The sequence below is a fragment of the Cetorhinus maximus genome, chromosome 16, assembly GCF_964194155.1.
Source record: "Cetorhinus maximus chromosome 16, sCetMax3.hap1.1, whole genome shotgun sequence".
NCBI classification, from domain to species: Eukaryota; Metazoa; Chordata; class Chondrichthyes; order Lamniformes; family Cetorhinidae; genus Cetorhinus; species Cetorhinus maximus.
This window is the reverse complement of record NC_135894.1, coordinates 68,426,368-68,444,875: the sequence shown is the minus strand read 5'-3', so window position 1 is coordinate 68,444,875 and position 18,508 is coordinate 68,426,368. Positions and strand designations below refer to the sequence as shown.

Below are 18,508 nucleotides of genomic sequence, written 5' to 3'. Positions count from 1 at the left end.
AGACATTTATCTGCAACTGAACAACATTGCTACTTTTCAGTGGGCTTTAACAAATATTTTTCAAGCTTTTCATGGATTTGCCAAGTCTGCAAGAATACTTCTTTAAAGGATCCTCATAGGGAAGCTAATTAACAAATAATGAAACTTCATAGCTGAAGGTTTTACATTCCACTAATGCTTGCTTCCAGTTTTCGAAGGAGGTTGTTTGAACCTTCTGTTCAGCTACATCTGCTCAACCAGACCACTGCTCATCGGTGAGCTTTAGAATCCAAAGACTGTTATCTCCTTGTACTGCTAGCACCACTATAATAGCAGCTTTTCTTATTAAGAGCTGTGGTCTGTGTTGTCTTGTGAAAGTTATTATGAGCTTGGATAATTCATCTTTTTTTATGAATATACATATTAGGAGCAGGAACAGGAGTAGGTGTCTCAGCCCCTCGAGTCTGCTCAGCCATACAATAAGATCATGGTTGATCTGATTGTAACCTCGACTCCATTTTCCCGCCTACCCCCGATAACCTTTCACCCCCTTGCTTATCAAGAATCTATCTAGCTCTGCCTTAAAAATACTCAAACACTTGGCTTCCATTGCTTTTTGAGGAAGAGAGTTCCAAAGACTCACAACTCTCTGAGAGAAAAAAAATTCTCCTCATCTCTGTCTTAAATAGGCAACCCCTTATTTTTAAACAGTGACTCCTAGTTCTAGATTCCACATCATCTTTTTTGGTTATCTATTCTGAGACTCGTAATATTTTCCATTGTTTTTCCCCACTTTTTGGTAGGGTTAGCTGCTTTTATTTACTACACCAAGTAACTATTTATGCCTGTTCCATTAGTCTGAGCTGTCTGTTTGTGGGGGAGTCATAGCCAACCCTAGCAGCAAAGTCAGTTGGTAAAATAGTTAATTCCATGTTTTAGGATGCAATCCACTTTACCTTTCCTTTTTTACCTTTTGTTTTAACATATACTCAAGCGCAGTACAGAGGGGATTAATGCAACTTCGATCTGACGATTAGTAACTTTTAAGGGATAATGATTCTGTGTTTTCTATTCAATTATTCACAATTTATTTGTGTGAGAGTCTATGTAGATGCTGGTAACCGAGGTCATTTATCCTCTATGCCACTGCACTGACTGAGATCAAATAACCCTTGACAGACTGGGAATAAAGCCTGTGTCCTTCCTGCTTTGCATGATAGAGACAACATACAACTGAAGCATTAAGACAAAATGGACTACGGCTTAATTTCTGGCATGTCCCATGTCAGGAAAGCAATTATCCAATTTTAAAGAGGTGGAAATGAGAGATGGTTTGCACTCCTGATTGCAAAAAGTGGGGAAAACAAAGGCTGTTGAATTTCGCTAATGCAATTAAAATGGTTGTTGAGAATGGGATTGGTAGGGAGCCTGTAGGAGAGCTTGCTTGGTATTTCTGACTGACAGGACCCTGAGACACATTTGGTGGTGTTGTACATGGCGCAGATATGGCCCATACCCCACTCCTGCGCCATGGCAATCACCTGAGCCATCTTCCGCTTTATCTGAAGGTCGAAAATGTACTGTGTTCACAGCGGCACAACATACAAATCTCTAAGGGTGGAAAAATATACCCAACATCACCCTCATCCTGATATCCTGATGGCCATACTTGTGTGTGGCTGCATCAGGCTGTGTGTAGATCCTTGGCATGCAAACACAGTATCACCACGTGTTGAGGTTCTCCCTGTCCCTGATGTTATGAAGGATGGTTCTGGTCAAGTTGTCAAGGAACATTCCATTCAGTTGAACCATACCATACCACCTATCCTTTGTGGAAAAGCTTATGCAGAAAAAAACCTTTGACCAAACGTCCATCAGGCAGTGATCTGTGTGTAACATTCTTGAGGCCTTGCAGGAAAAGGAGATGGTAAATCCTGTTGGATGATTCCTTGAGCAGACTGTCAAAGTCATTTGACAGAATGGGTCATCACCAGAACTTTCAAACAAGCACCGATATGTAGCTTGACTGGTGGTGAGAAAGGCTGTCCTCGACTGATCCGTCCTGCATGCCAGAGTTTCAGGTTGCCCTTGAGGTGGCTGTGATGGGGAAGAGACTGTTGTCCACTCCTTCTTGAATGTGCCTTTGCAAAGATCTGGAAAGAGATGCAGTGGTTTTTATCGAGGTTCATCCCCAGCAGCTCCATGACAAAGGACTCTATGTCTACAGGCTGTTCCCAGGGACGTACATCGAGATAAATATCAACTGCGACTGGAGGACCATCACCTTGGTGAAAGACACTCTTTAGCCTGCCCAAAACCCATTGGTCTTCCAGTGCAAAGAGTTTTCCATGACTGACTGTTGCAGACAGGCACGTTCCATGGTCCAGGGATGCACTAAAGCTTAGGGCAGCCACTGCAGAGGTGCAATGGGGAAAGGCCACAGTATAAGGCCTTTCAGCCATAGTGTGCCAAGGGGCTGAAAACTGTGTAGAACCCCTCAGGCCGTATGCTTGACTTGGAATATATATTGTAAATGTTAAGAATATTGCAATTGTTTTGAAGCACTTCAGAGTGCAACATGCTGTATGGAGAAAAGTTGAATTTTATTTCCCTTTTCTGTAATATTCAATTTGAAATGTTTTGGAATATACTTTTACAAGTTTTATGAATAAAGTACATTTTTCTTTAAAAATCTAAACAACAAAACAAGGCTGTGACCTATCCTAGAAGCTTATTTTATGTCATTTAGGTTGGATTTGAAGACTCTGTTTCACCTATTCCCACAGTTATACCCCTTAATCTGCCTCCTTTATTCTAAAGGCAGAATGGTAGATCCCATTTTAGTACTTCATTCTCCAATGGCAAATAGATTATAGTTCCAATAAAAAAAAGTGCAATGTTGGCTATATCTACAGATTAACTTACAGGTGTGTAGCTAGTTTCGCAATAATCAGGGTGAGTTAACAGCCTTAACAAAAACAGAATTACCTGGAAAAACTCAGCAGGTCTGGCAGCATCGGCGGAGAAGAAAAGAGTTGACGTTTTGCGTCAACGAGGACTCGAAACGTCAACTCTTTTCTTCTCCGCCGATGCTGCCAGACCTGCTGAGTTTTTTCAGGTAATTCTGTTTTTGTTTTGGATTTCCAGCATCCACAGTAGTTTTTTGTTTTTATCTCTGAGTTAACAGCCTTTCTATTTGAAGTTGTTGGTCAACTTTTCCTAGCTTTCAATGCTGCAATGTATGTAAATCCCTTGATTGTCCTTTTTATCACACGTGCCTGTAGATTTCCTCCTGTAATCAGGCTGAATTGAACCATCTTCTCCACAGCTGCCATAAAAGCTGTCCTTTTACTGCTTTCACACTAGAGGTGTTATTAAATTCAGATTCTTGCAGAATGGTGTTCATGGGCCGGTTCCTAGAGTTACCCAACCTAATTTGGCACTTACCTTGGCAGCAGAATCAAATGCCTGTGGAAAAAACTGGCTTTATAATGCTGCATTTGGTGGGGAGGCAATGGCATAGTGGTATTGTCGCTGGACTAGTAATTTAGAGACCCAGGGTAATGCTCTGGGGACCGAGGTTTGAATCCTGCTACTGCAGATGGTGGAATATGAGTTCAATAAAAAAAAATCTAGAATTAAAAGTCTGATGATGACCATGAAACCATTGTCGATTGTTGTAAAAACCCATCCGGTTCACTAATGTCCTTTAGGGAAGGAAATCTGCTGTCCTTACCTGGTCTAGCCTACATGTGGTTGACCCTTAAATGCCTTCCGAATAAGGGCAATTTGGGATGGGCAATAAATGCTGGCCTAGCCAGCGATGCCCACACCCATGAATGAATAAGAAAAAAAAGTGGTGTTTCACAAGCTCAGTGCTGAGACACAACTTATATTAACAATTTAGACCTTGGAATCAAATACACAATTTTTAAATTTGTGGATGACACCAAATTGGAGGGGATAGTCAATACTGTGGAGGATTGCAACAAATTACAAAAGGTATTAATACATTTGTAGAATGAACATGTAGTTCATTTGCCAATTATGAGTGTAAGGTATTACATTTTTGTTAAGAAAAATAAGGTCTCATACAGTATTACTTGGAAAATAAGGATCTAAATGGGCTAGAGGGGAAAAGGAGGTATGGGGGTACAAACACAAAAATCACCAAGTAGCAACAAAGGTTAATGAAGGTTAAAAAGCAAACTAAGCACAAAGGTTTATCTCTAGAGGGATAGAACTGAAAAATAAAGACATTATGCTAACCGAGATTAGACCAACTTTGGAATATTGTGCAAGTCTTTAAAATTATGAAAGGCTTTGAAAGATTAGACAGAAAGAGTGTGTTTTTGCATGTGGGGAAGAGCAAAACAAGAGGCAATCAATATGAGAATTGATACACGAAATCAAATAGGGAATTTAGGAACTCCTTTAAGTAGTGAAAATGTGAAACTCTACCAAGGGGGAGTGCTTGAGGTATATAGTGCAGAGGGATGTAAAGGGTTGCAAGGTAAGCATATAAGGGAGAAGGGAATTGACGGTTATGCCGATAAGAGTTGGATGAGGAAGGATAGGAGGAGGCTGGAGTGGAGCATAAATGTCAGCATGGCCTGGCTGGGCTGAATGGCCTGTTTCTGTGCTGTAGGTGAGTTTGAGCCTAGGATTAAAGCTCACGATCCCCCAGATGCTAGCCCTGCACCCTATTACTACAATAAGACAAAGGCAAAATACTGCGGATGCTGGAAATCTGAAACAAAAACAAAACGTGCTGGAAAAACTCAGCAGGTCCAACAGCATCTGTGGAGAGAATGACATTGCGAGTCCATATGACTCTTCTTCAGAGCTAAAGAGAAGTAAAAATGGTGAAATATATACAGTTTAAGGGGGGTGGGACAGGTGAAGATGCATAGAAGGCCAGTGGTAGGTGGAGGCAAAGGAGAGATTGCAAAAGATGTCATAAACAAAAGGTCGAAGGAGTGTTGATGGTGGTGATACTGGCTAAAGGAGGTGCTAATGGTGACATTAAGAGTAGAAAGCGGGATGAGCAAGTGACAGATGGCCCTAGTGGGGGTGGGGTTGGGGTTGGGGGAGGGGATCGAAATAGGCTGAAAGGTGGGGATAAAATGATGAATAAAAATGGAAATAAATTTAAATAATAAAAATAGGTGGGGAAAAAATTTATATATACAAAAATTAAAAAATAAATTTTTGAAAAAAGGAGATCAAAAAGGATTGAGGATAGAGGAGAGAGTTCATAGTCTGAAGTTGTTGAACTTAATGTTAAGTCTGGAAGGCTGTAAAGTGCCTAATCGGAAGATGAGGTGCTGTTCCTCCAGTTTGCATTGGGCTTCACTGGTAACCACCCTGCTCTCATGCCCACATGTCTGTCCTTGGCCTGCTGCAATGTTCCAGTGAAGCCCAACGCAAACTGGAGGAACAGCACCTCATCTTCCGATTAGGCACTTTGCAGCCTTCCGGACTGAATATCGAGTTCAACAACTTCAGACCATGAACTGTCTCCTCTATCCTCAACCCTTTTTGATCCCCTTTTTTCAAATATTTATTTTTAAATTTTTATATATATATATTTTCCCACATTATTATTATTTTTAAAAAATTATTTCCATTTTTATTCATCGTTTTATCCCCACCTTTCAGCCTATTTCGATCCCCTCCCTCCACCCACCCCCACTAGGGCCATCTGTCGCCTGATCATTCTGCTTTCTACTCATAATGTCACCATTAGTACCTCCTTTAGCCAGTATCACCACCATCAACACCCCTTCAACCTTTTGTTTATGACATCTTTTGCAATCTCTCCTTTGCCTCCACCTACCACTGGTCCTCTATCCAGCTCCACCTGTCCCCCCCCACCACCCCCCCACAACTTAAACAGTGTATATTTCACCATTTTTACTTCTCTTTAGTTCTGAAGAAGAGTCATACGGACTCGAAACATTAACTCTGTCTTTCTCTCCATAGATGCTGTCAGACCTGCTGAGTTTTTCCAGCACTTTTTGTTTTTGTACCCTACTACTAACGTTTCTTAAACATCACTTTCTGTTTGACCTGGTATGACACTGTTTAATTCAATGTAAAAGTACTGTACATTTAGTTTAAATCTGAAAACGTGTAATAGATTTTATACTCTACAGCAAGCATATAGCATGGTTCTCGTGCCTTAGAGGAGTTGAAACTTGGATGAAATTTAACTTGTGCAATCTAATATATTTGAGATGATTCATTATTTATTAAAGCATTATCAATTTAAACAGGACATGCCTTGGAGATCAGTTTCATGCTGTTGCTATTGAAACTGATGCCAGTAAAACCTTATGGCAAACTCAGAACAAATTCCTTATTCACAGGTGTACATGGCCGTATTCCCCTGGGCTGGTGATATATATATGTGTTTCAATTATGGAGCTACATTGTGAAGAATCAGCAGTAGATCTGGGTAACTTCACTCCTCCACACGTTCAAAGAATTAACATTATGCACTAGGTATCCATGTAGTCATCACAATAGATTTCAATGACTTCAATGAATAACAAAGAGGTCAAAAGATGGAGCTGCACGTCACACTTTCCTACCGAAACAATTTCTTTTTCTTTTGACATATTCCTTTTGTATCTTGAATCTGTTCTAGTGTCCTTCTTAGTTTGCTGACTGATCAGGAAGTTGTGTTAAGACTGCAACACTTTAGTTGTTTAGTTATGCCATATTCCCGAATATCTTTTATCTGATTTTTATATTGTACTAAGACTTCTGTTAAGAAGACTCCATTTCCCAGATGTTCCTTGCCTCTGACTCTCCAACTTTGAGTGAGTTATGCCAAGTTTACTTTTGGATTCTGTCTCCCTGTTCAAGACTAGTGTGACAATTTGGTTTCATAAGCATGGGGTTGCGGGTAATAAAAAATTTAACTTTTAATGCTGAATTTTTTTTATAAAAGGTAAATGTCTCAAATCTCCTATTCAATCTCCATTTTGTCAAGTTCTTCAATATTGGACAACTATTCTTTGCAGCCCAACAAGCTTATTCCTCCTGTAAGCTAATGCTGTAGTCAGACTTTATCCATTTTTAATATAACTTATTCAACATCATTTTTTTGTTTTTCTGTGCAGAATGGGAGCTATGCTCAGACCACTGATTTTTAAAAAATATAGGTTCATTAGTCATTGGTTCCAAAATCCTTCATGTTTTCTCTCTTCCTTCCTACCACCTACCCTTCTGGTACCTTCCCCTTCAAGCACCTGACATTGACATTGTGAGGCCATAAAAAGTACAATGTAACTGCAAGTGTATTTCCTGTTCATAGTTACAGCTACCCCCTTGATCTTGTGTCCCATGTTCTTGATCACAGACAGAACAATCTCTTACATCCCTTCTACATCCATCCCTGGAAAATTCCCCCAAGCCATTTACAACTGCACTTTCAAACTCCCACTATCTATTCATTCGCAGCTCCCCTGCGCAGCCCTTCCATGGTCATGCCACGATACTTCTGTAGCTGGCAATTTGCTTAACTGCTTTGTTCCCAGTACAACCTTACTCTTTCCTACCCTCGCTCTACCCTTTGATATGGTCCCTGTCTTTGCTCCCTCAAGTCCAAGGGTGCAGACTTGAGTGTAACTGGTTTTGCCCATCCATCTCCAGATCTCACTGGATCTCATCAAGCATTACCAGACCTGACTCTGCCAAAATTGTTCATTTAATCCAGGATCATCTTGGACAGTTCAGATAATCCCAGTTTCTTTTTCCTCGCTACCAACTTCCCCATGAAATTCTATCCCTTGTCTCTTCTATTCTCATTTCCAACAACTGCAAGGTGCTCATAGACTTTCATATTAAGATTGAAACCATCTATTCAACTGCCTCCACTGCTCCTCCTGCCCTACCCCTAAGCTTGTCTTTCTCTAATCTCTTTCACTCCTCTTCATCAGTCTGGAAACGAAGGGTCCCTCTTCCCCAGCCAAAGAGTCACAATAGACCTGCCCACTCTGCTCTACACATGCGACACTTGGACCGGGATTTTGGGCGGGACCCATCGCGGATGGGACAGAAAATTTGGCGACCCAGCAAAAAGCCCATTGGCTTTTAGCAGAAACTTGGCAGGACCGGAAAATCCCAGCCTTGTAGTGTGTACCAGCATCATGCCAAGCTGTTCAACCATTTTCACCTGAGCTGCCTTTAGAAGCTTCTGAAGTCCAGGTGGCAGGACAAAATGCCAGACACTGAGGTGCTCATCCAATCTGGCATACCAAACATCCACATCAGACAGTCAGAATTGAATTGGGCTGGTCATGTAGCTAGAATGCCTGACACTTGCTTACCAAATTGAATCTTCTATGGAGGGCTTGAACACTCTGAAGGCTTCACTTAGGAGTTTTGATTTCGACTTTGAGTCCTGGAAGAGACTCATCCAGGATCACTGCACCTGGCACAACCAAATAAAAAACACTGTGGCTTCTTTCAAAAGAAAGTGCATATCAGAGGCAGAGAGACAAAGCAAGGAGAGGAAATCCTAAGCCAGCATCTCTTCCACAACTCAATCTTCTGGGGTATTCTGTCCTATTTGCAGCTAAACTTTCTTGGCACAGATCACCCTTAGCAGTCACCTATGTACCCACTGGAAGCTCACCAAATATCCCAGATGATGAACATGGTCATCTTTGCCACAAAGGACAAACAAGAAGCAGGGATGATGTTTCCTCTGCTTGAAAGGGGGGGGGTCTAGAACATGGGGTCACAGTCTCAGGATATGGGGTAGGCCATTTAGGACTGGGCTGAGGAGAAACTTCTTCACTCAGAGGGCGGTGAACCTGTGGAATTCTCTACCACAGAAGACTGTGAATGCCAAGTCACTGAATATACTTAAGAAAGAAATAGATCGAGTTCTGGACTCTAAAGGCGTCGAGGGGTATGGAGAGAAAGCGGGAATATGCCGTTGAGATAGAAAATCAGCCATGATCAAATTGAATGGCGGAGCAGGCTCGAAGGGCCGAATGACCTACTCCTGCTCCTATTTTCTGTGTTTCTATGGGCAGAATTTTTACCTCAGTGGGTGGGCGTGTAAAATGACGTGCATTGATGTCGGACGAGCATCCCTATTTCAATGCGCAGTCACGAGATATTTCAGTCGGTGGGTGTGCATGGGAATCAACAGCGTGCCCGCTGACAATTAAAAGGCCTGTTAAGGCCATTAAAAAGATAATTAACTTAAATTTTTCACTGCCCATCCAACCTTATGGTTGACGGGCAGGCGAAAAGGCCAAGCAGCCTTTGCACTTTTTAGGAAACCTCATCCACGGGCGGGATCAGGTTTCCAACAGCAAATAAAAATAAAATAAAACATTTTACATTTCATTTATAACATGTCCCTGCTCATGTGACATGAGCGGACATGTTTTATAACATTTTTAAAAGCTTTATTTTTTTTTGAAAACTGTTCATCTCCCTGAGGCAGCTGTCAGAACTGACAACTCTGACAGTGAGATGGTGGGTTTCAACCCCTCAAAACGTTTACTCATGTAAAAGTCTACCCCCTACTTTTTGGCTAAAAACTTAGTCTTAGAAACCTGACTTTTACATGATAATAAAACTAAAACATCTGATAAATATCTTTATCATTGCTTCTAACATGCAAACATTGATAGCTTCAGAAAATGGTAAATGGTGGCACAAGCCTGGTCTAATGACACAGCTGGTGTATTTCTTTTTAATTACAACAGCTGGATTAGCACAGTTTGTTCTTCGTGCTGGATATGGTGGCTTTCAGCATTATTTCTGAGACCATTGCAGAGCAGAATCTACACTCAAAACATACGTAGCTCTCCCAAAACTAAATCTAGAATAAACACTTCTCTGGGTACTTTGTATTCTTGATGTTCTTCCACTTCAGATTAAAACGCCTAATCTGTGCTGGCCAAGTGTTGCTATAGTTTATTAATTTTAGTGATAACATCTGACTATCATTTATTTTAGTATTATAACTGAATTGTGTTTTCTTTTCTCACCTAGTTGAATCGCACATTTAGGTGTTGGTCGACCAGGGATGGAAGCAAACATGTGCACACAGGCTGGTGATGTGAGCATTTTAGTCAAACCTTTCTCAGACATACAAAGTAACATAGAAACCTACACCATTTTTTTTGAAAAAAGGGAGGATTTTCTCTCTCAATTGGTTGTAACAAAATGTAAACACCTGTAATGAACAAGTTTACAATTTTGGTACACACCGAAGAAAGGAAATCCTCCCTTCCCCTTGATCATCCTGGAGAGCAAGGTTAACCCACTTGCTACCCTCATCTCTGGCAACAAGTATATATACAGAAGTAATAGTTACTGCTGGGTAATTTCAATGAAATGCACACCCAGATGCCAAATTTTATATATGATGGATTAATATCTCTTTAAGGGTAAAATGTTGATTTTTCTTTGCTACTTGTTCGTTCAGTATAAATATTTTTATATGTTAACTCTATGTGGGTGTAAGATTATATACTGGCTCTTCACATTTTTATAGAGTAATATTTTTTGTTAATGGCTGCTTGTGTAACATTTTTTTAGACATTTTTTAAACATTTTTTTTCTAATAGTTTTAGAAACATTAAATATTAATTTTAACTAAGGTTTTTATGTAAAGGTAATATTTCTATGTACTCTTTATATCTTTGCAAAAGTTGAACTTGTTATAATATGTCAGTGTTTATGGGAGGTGATAAGTAATGTATTTTAGGGTCTAGATGTATTTATGGAGGTGAAATTTTTGGTTGTGGTACTCACTGTCTTATCTTGGGGAAAACTTATTTGTTTCTATGTGAAGGAGAAAACCCAGAGGAGGCAGAAATTTGGGAATCTCCCATTATAGTGGAATCAAGAAATATTCAGAGACAGAAGAGGGTAATAGCATTAGGGTTGGCCAGCTGAAGAGAGGTATAACTGGGAAAGAGAGGAAGCATGCTAGATCACCAAATTTAGGACGAAGGGAATTTAATGATTGAATGAGTCAGGAAGAGATTGTAAGTCTGCCAGAGAGGAAAAATAGAAAGGGTAAAGCATTCATGAGTGTCAGGCAAATGGGAAGCATATATGGGTTTGGTGCCATGATGGCCAGGAAATGGAGGTGAGGAGCAGAACCTGACAATGGTATGGTGCAAAAGAAATGTCATCCAATTGATTCTGTGTTGAAAGCAGTGGCGGCAATTGTAGCAAAGATAACAGCAGCGATGCATAAGCAACGCATAAGCAACAAGGGGAGCAGAAGATGAGCAGAGAGAGATATACCAGAACCATGAAGTAACATGGAAGAAATTATGCTATGGATACGATGTAGATATAAGGAGCAAGTAAGATATAGGGCATACATACATTCAAGTGATCAAGGACACATTTTGATCGCATAAGCAATTGGATTCATGCACCTCCCTCAAACTGCAGCCAGATCCCTCTTCAACCCACTCTAAATCCATCTGCAGCCCCTGCTTGCAGATACCACATACACCACAAAATTTTCTACTCCTGTTAACATTTCCAATTTGTTTTTTTGCTAAGGCCCATTTATCAACTTTCTGGTTATTTTTAAGTCTAACTTCTGTTTTTATTCTACTGTTAATTTAGTACTTCTCCTATTTATTTCTATTAATAAATATACTTCTGTTTCCTTTTGACTCCTATTTCCAATCTCTTTTTAAGGACTACAGTTCTGCCCTATTCATTCTTTTTCGTTATTCTCCCAAGTGTTTTGTAGATTTGCCCCAAAGTTTTTGTTTTTAAGGACGACTCTCCGATTTGTTTTTAAATCCTGCTTCCAGTATTTCTCTTTCTTTTAGTTTTACTAGCATTGTGTTTTCTTTTACTCACACTCCCAGTGCTTGTATTGCAAAGTACCACTGCTGGTGGATACCATTTATAAACTTTTTTGATAGAAATAGATACTATGAGCAGTAGCTGAAATACAGATCATTATGAACTTCAATCTTCTCCCAGTTGTACAAAGTCTGGTAAATTCAAGTTCACTTTTGTCAACAACACCTGGAACTTGGCTTTGAATTCACTTATGTATAGCTGGTAAGCATAGTTTTTTTGGCACATAAACAAGAAGTTACCACGTTTCGGTAACTGGTCTGTTCAGAGTTACCTGATCTCAGCTAGGCCACGTAAAGACACTATTATTAGACTCATCATCCCTGGTCTAGGGAGAGAAAAACACAACTATTTTTGATCACTTTTCGGTTGGAAAGCTGTTTGGGAGTTTGTGTGAGAACAGGATCAGGCTGGTCTGTAACGTTCCTCACGCTGAAATACCCTTCACAGATTTGAAACATTGTTAGTGTCTCAACCTATGCTCCAGCAAATAACTAGCCTTTAGGAAAGTAGCAGAGACAGAGAAGAGCTTCGAAAGCAAATAAAAATTCCACATCAATTCTTGTACGTTCAATTTTAGAGTTTTATGCATTCTACTTTGCAGAATGGGGTATAGGCTGCCCTCCTGTGATGAACCTGCAGCATCTCAGCACGCTGTATGACAAACAGTGAAAGACTCTGGGGTGTGTAATTTACATTATGGAGACAACATTGAACTGCAGTGCTCTGTGCAGCTCGGTGGACTGTACCATCGATCCAGCCATGAACACAGAAGATGGGCAGCGACTTCTACAGCAGCTATGTAATATCCAAGTAGTAAGTAAAATATAAATAAGATGAATGCAAATATTCTAATGACATTTCATAAATCATTTCACGTTTTTGCTCTCGAGTTTTTCCCCTTCTGTTCCTGAAAGTCCTGATTTGTGCCAGGATATAATGTGGCTGGGATAAAATTCCACTGGCACTGAGAACCTTCTGATACTTAAGTGGATATGTCCACTTGTAGACCTCGACCAGAGTATCTATTGACACCATGGTGTCTACCAATGAGTTGGAAACAGGACAGGACTTGCAGCAGAACTTGCAACAGATTACTTCAGAAACAAAGTCTATTCAAGCGGCAAACAGAGTCTATTTAAACAGCACATTACAGCAAACAGTCTGCAGAGTCTATTTTTATAAAATCTCCATGGACCACAACAAGCAGAGCTCATGACAGAAACACAACAACATCTCTCAATAAAAGCAGGGTGATTTCTCTAGCAGAATTAAGTGACTGCAGGGTAGTTATATACAAATTATACGCATAGAACCAAGCTCAGTTACTACAGCAGTGTGGTTTCCAGGCATGATTGATGGGGGAATTACTCAATCACCTCCATTATGGTAGGGGATTGTGGTATCATTATACATCTAGCCTACACTGAAACTGATCCTGAACTTCAACTGATACCTCTCAGATGTAGTTTCCAGCATAAAAACCAGGAGTAGAAACAATAGCAGTCTGTGTCTTTTTGCCTCGTCACTAATCCAAGTGCATTGAGACCATTTGTACCCTATTTACTACAATAGCTAAAATCAAGTGATCTTGATTTCTTTTTAAAAAACATTGATGTCCATCTCTCCAGCTCTGTTGAAACCCTCTGCTCAGTTTTCTATCCTTCACACACAATCAAAACATCCCTATCTAAAGTCATGACCATCATCTTCTCCTCAACCTTTGCAACCTTCCACATGATCGATTACACCATCCTCCTGAGGGAATGCCCTTGGTTGACCAATCCTTAACTATCCAATTGCACCTGCAAGCATCTCTATCAATGGCTTTTCTTTCCACTCCTACATCATTATCTTTGTGGCCTTTCAAGGATCCATTGTTGGCCCATCCTCTTCTTTTGTTATATCCTGCCCCTCAACATCTTCTACAGCTGGGGCCAACTAATGGTCCACAAATGATGCCTCTCCGCCATGTATTTTAATTTGTCCACTGCATTTGTGCAAACAGACTGCTTGTCCAAATTCCAATTTTGGATGAGCTCTAACTTCTCCTAAAAGCTGGGAAGAACAAAAATATAATATTTGGCCCCTGCCACAAACTCCAAACTTTTGGAACCATTTCCATCCCCTCCCTGGTTGCTTCTGCAGTCAGTGAACCCGACTGCTTGCAATACAGTTTCAAAATCATAGTTATAAAAGTGGAATACTGTGAATGCTGGAAATCTGAACTAAAAACTGGAAATGCTGGAAATATTCAGCAGGTCTGGCAATACCTGTGGAGAGAGAAATAGAACTGTTGAAAAGTCACAGACCTGAAAAATTAACCTTGTTTCTCCCTTCTCAGATGCTGCCAGATCTGTTGAATATTTCCAACATTTTCTATTTTTATTACAGTAAAGTCCTGGTGTTCGCAGGGGTTACGTTCACACAATACCTCGTGAACAGCAAAATCGTGAAGGAGGAACACGCTTTTGAATGGGACTCAATTGGATAGATCCATGTGAGGGCAGCATTGGTTTGGGCGGTTACAGTACTATACAAAATGCTGTGTTTGTCTTCACTTGTAAAGACGGGTGGGAGCTTCTAAAGTCATGTTGGTGAGACTAAAGTCGGGTGGATGGGTCCAAAGTGAGGTAGCTGGATCTAAAGTTGAATGGGCTTTTCTAAATGAATGTGGGCTGTTCTGAAGTCAGTTGGACATCTCTAAACTTGGGTGGGTGGGTCTAAAATTACATGGGTGGTTCTAAAGTCTGGTGGGAGGGTCTAAACTTGGGCAGACGGGTCTAAAGTCAGGAAGATGATTCTGAATGTGGGTGGGCGGTCTTAAGTCGGTGTACTTGTCAAAGAGTCAGTACAGGGATTCAGACAAATGTGGATAAGTGAGCATTGCTCATGCGATAGGCAATGCAATGTACAAAGTGCAAAGCGCAGGTAAGTGAAATCGCAAACAAGGAAGTCGCAAAAGGCGCGACTTTACTGTATATGATCACAAGAAGTAGGATCTGGAGAAGACCTTTTGACCCCCTCAGCCTGCTCCACTATTCAGTGAGATCATGGCTGATCTGATTGCGGCCTTAACTCCACTTTCCTACTTGCCCCCCAAAATCCTTGACTCCCTTGTAGACCAAAAATCTGTCCAACCCAGCCTCGAATATATTCAATGACTCAGCCTCCATTGCTCTGTGGAGTAAAGAATTCTTAAGACTAATGACCCTTTAAGAGAAGAAATTCCTCCTCATTCCTGTCTTAAATGGGAGACCCCTTATTTTGAAACTGTGCTCCCCTAGTTCTAGATTCCCTCTTTTCAGCATCTACCATGTCATGCTCCCTCAGGATTTTATATATTTAAATAAGATCACCTTTCATTCTTCTAAACTCCAATGTATACAGGCCCAACTTGCTCAACCTTTCCGCATAAGAAAACCCCTTCATCCCATGAATTAGTCTAGTGAACCTTCTCTGAACTGCTTCCAATGCAAGTATATCCCACATTAAGGAAGGAGACCTAAACTGTACACAGTCCTCCAGATGTGGTCTCACCAGTCCCCTGTAGAGTTAAAGCAAGACTTTACTACTATTATACTCTATCTCCCTTGCAATAAGGACCAACATTCAATTTGCCTTGCTACTTACTTGCTGGACCTGCATGGCAACTTTTTGTGCTTCATGTATAATGACACCCAGATCCATCTGTACTCCAACAATCTGCAGTCTTTCTCCATTTAAATAATATTCTGTTTTTCTATTCTTCCTGCCAAAGTGGAAAACCTCAATTTCCCACATTTTGCCCACTTGCTTAGCCTAGCTATTTCTCTTTGCAGACTCTTTATATGCTCCTCACAACTTGTTTTTCTACTTATCTTTGTATCATCAGCAAATTTGGCTACAGTGCAGTCGGTCGCTTCATCCATGTTCTTAATATTGATTGAAAACAGTTGAGGTCCCAGCACTGATCATTGTCACTCCACTAATTACAATTTGCCAACCTGAAAATTACCCATTTATCCTGACTCTGTTTCCTGTTAGTTAGCAAATCCTCTATCCATGGTAAAATATCATCCCAACACTGAGTTCTTAACTTGTGCAGTAACATTTTTATGTGGCACTTTATCAAATGCCCTTTGGAAATCCAAATACACTACAACAACTGCTACCCCTTCATCCAGCCTGCTTGCTACATCCTCAAAGAACTCTAACAAATTTTTCAAACACAATTTCCCTTTCACAAAACCATGTGGACTCTGCCTGATGACATGAAGATTTTCTCAATATCCTGCTACTACTAGTTCCTTAATATTGGATTCTAGCATGTTTTTTAGCCTAAGATAGATCTTAAGCTAACTGGCCTATAGTTTCCTGCTTTCTGTCTCCCTCCTTTCTTGAATAGAAGTGTTACATTTGTGGTTTTCCAGTGGATTGGAAAACCACAAATGTGACCTTTCCAGAATCCACTGAATTTTGGAAAACCACAGCCAATACATTCACTTATTTTAAGATGCCAGGATGCAGGCTATCAAGTCCAGCATAACTTGTCAGCCTTTAGCCCTATTAGTTTTCCTAGTACTTCTTCTCTAGTGATCATGATTGTTTTAAGTTCCTCCCTCCCTTTTTCCCCCTGCTTTTCTACTATTCATTGACATGCTTTTTGTGTATTCTATTGTGAAAATAAATACAAAATACTTGTTAAAAGTCTCTCCGATTACCTTGTTAGCCATTATTAATTCCCCAGTCTCGCCCTCTAAGTGACCAATGCTCGCTTTAGCTACTCTCTTCCTTTTTATATACTTGTAGAAGCTTTTACAGTCTATTTTTATATTTCTTGCTAGTTTTATCTCATACTCTCTCTCTTTATTATTTTTCTTTAGTTATCCTCTGCTGGTTTCTAAAATGTTCCCAATCTTCTGGCTTACCTACTAATTTTTGCAACAGTGTACATCTTTTCTTTCCATTTGATACCATCCTTAACTTCCTTAGTTAGCCATGGATGGTGCATTCTTCTTGTAAAGTCTTTCTTTCTGAATGGAATATATCTTTATTGAGAGTTATGAAACATCTCCTTAAATGTCTGCCACTGCTTCTTTACAGTTTTACCTTTTAACTTGTTTTCCTATTCTACTTTAGCCTACTCCATCTTCGTACCCTTGTCATTGCCTTTATTTAAATTTAAGACTATTTTCAGACCCAATGTCTCACCCTCAAATTGAATGTGAAATTATAGCATGTTGTGATCACTCTTACCTAGAGGATCCTTTACTCTGAAGTCATTAATTAATCCTGTCTCATTACATGTTACCAGGTCTAAAATGGCCTGTGCCCTGGTTGGTTCCTAACCTATTGTTCTAAGAAACTGTCTTAATTAGACTCTATGAATTCATCCTCCAGGCTACCTTTGCCAATTTGATTCATTCAATCTATATGAAGGTTAAAATCTCCCACCATTATTGCAGTACCTTTCTTACAAACCCTCATTATCTCTTGACTTATATTCTGCTCTACAGTGTAACTAATGTCAGAGGCCCTATAAACTACTCCACCAATGACTTCTTTCCTTTTCTATTTCTTATCTCAATCAAAACTGATTTGATATCTTGATCCTTTGAATCAAGATAATTTCTCACTACTGTATTGATCTCATCTTTCATTGACAAAGCTATCTTACCTCCTTTTCCTTTCTTCCTGTCCTTCCGAAATGTTGAATGCCTTTGAATTTTCAGGTCCCAGACATGGTCATTTTTGAACCACGTCTCTTTAATGGCTATCATATCACAATTGTTTATTTTTATTTGTGCTATCAATTCATCCACCTCATTATGAATGCTGCATGAATTAAGATAAAGAACTTTTAGTTCTGTCTTTTCACCATTTTTCCCTTCTCTGACCTTATTTGTTTGTTTACTCTTCTGTTTGTATGCTCTGTCCCTTCCTGTCACACTCTGATTATCATTACCCGTATTGTTACACCTGCACTATTGCCTTGTCCTTTCTCTTCAACTTTCTAAATTTCTCCTCAATATGAACCCTTCCCCCTGCAACCTCCCATTTAGTCTAAACAATTTAGTTTAAACTATTTAGTTTAAAGCCCTCTCTACAGCCCTATGATTTGCCAGGACACTGGTCCAGGCAAGGTTCAGGTGATGGCTGTCGCAATGGTATGCCTCCCTCTTTCCCCAGTACTGGTACCAATGTATCATGCATCAAAACTCATTTCTCCCACACCAATCTTTGAGCCAAGTGTTCAATTCTATGATCTTAGTTACCCTATGCCAATTTGCTCGTTGCTCTTGAGTAATCCAGAGATGATTAACTCTGTGGTTCTGATTTTTAAGTTAGCCCCTTGCTGCTCATACTCCTTCAGGAGAAGTTCTTCCTTAGTCCTACCTATGTCATACCCATGTGGACCACGACAACTGGATCCTTTTCCTTCCACTCCAGCTCTGAGGAGATGTCCTTAATCCTGGCATCGGGCAGGCAACACAGTCTTTGGGACTTGCGCTCTTGGCTGCAGAGGATAGTATTTATCCCCCTAACTATGCTGCCTCATATTACAAATACATTCTTTTTTACTCCCCCTACACCACAGTGCTGTGGTCAGTTTGCTCATTGTCTCTGCAGTCCCTACTCTCATCCACATGAGCTGCAAGAACACCGAACCTGTTGG

General features: G+C 40.2%; 1 protein-coding gene across 6 annotated transcripts in view; it reads left to right on the top strand.

Moving 5' to 3' along the window:
• Positions 1–18,508, top strand: part of gpr156 (G protein-coupled receptor 156) — a 117,021-nt gene that overhangs the window by 59,683 nt on the left and 38,830 nt on the right. For 5 of the 6 annotated variants that reach the window (XM_078559972.1, XM_078559971.1, XM_078559975.1 and 2 more), the window contains 2 exons: positions 10,006–10,072; positions 12,455–12,666. In XM_078559972.1, coding sequence (XP_078416098.1) covers positions 12,550–12,666 — 117 coding nt within the window. In that variant the 5' untranslated portion in view covers positions 10,006–10,072; positions 12,455–12,549. Of the gene's footprint in view, positions 1–10,005; positions 10,073–12,454; positions 12,667–18,508 lie in introns of those variants that run through there. The other variant, XM_078559976.1, reaches the window with a different exon arrangement.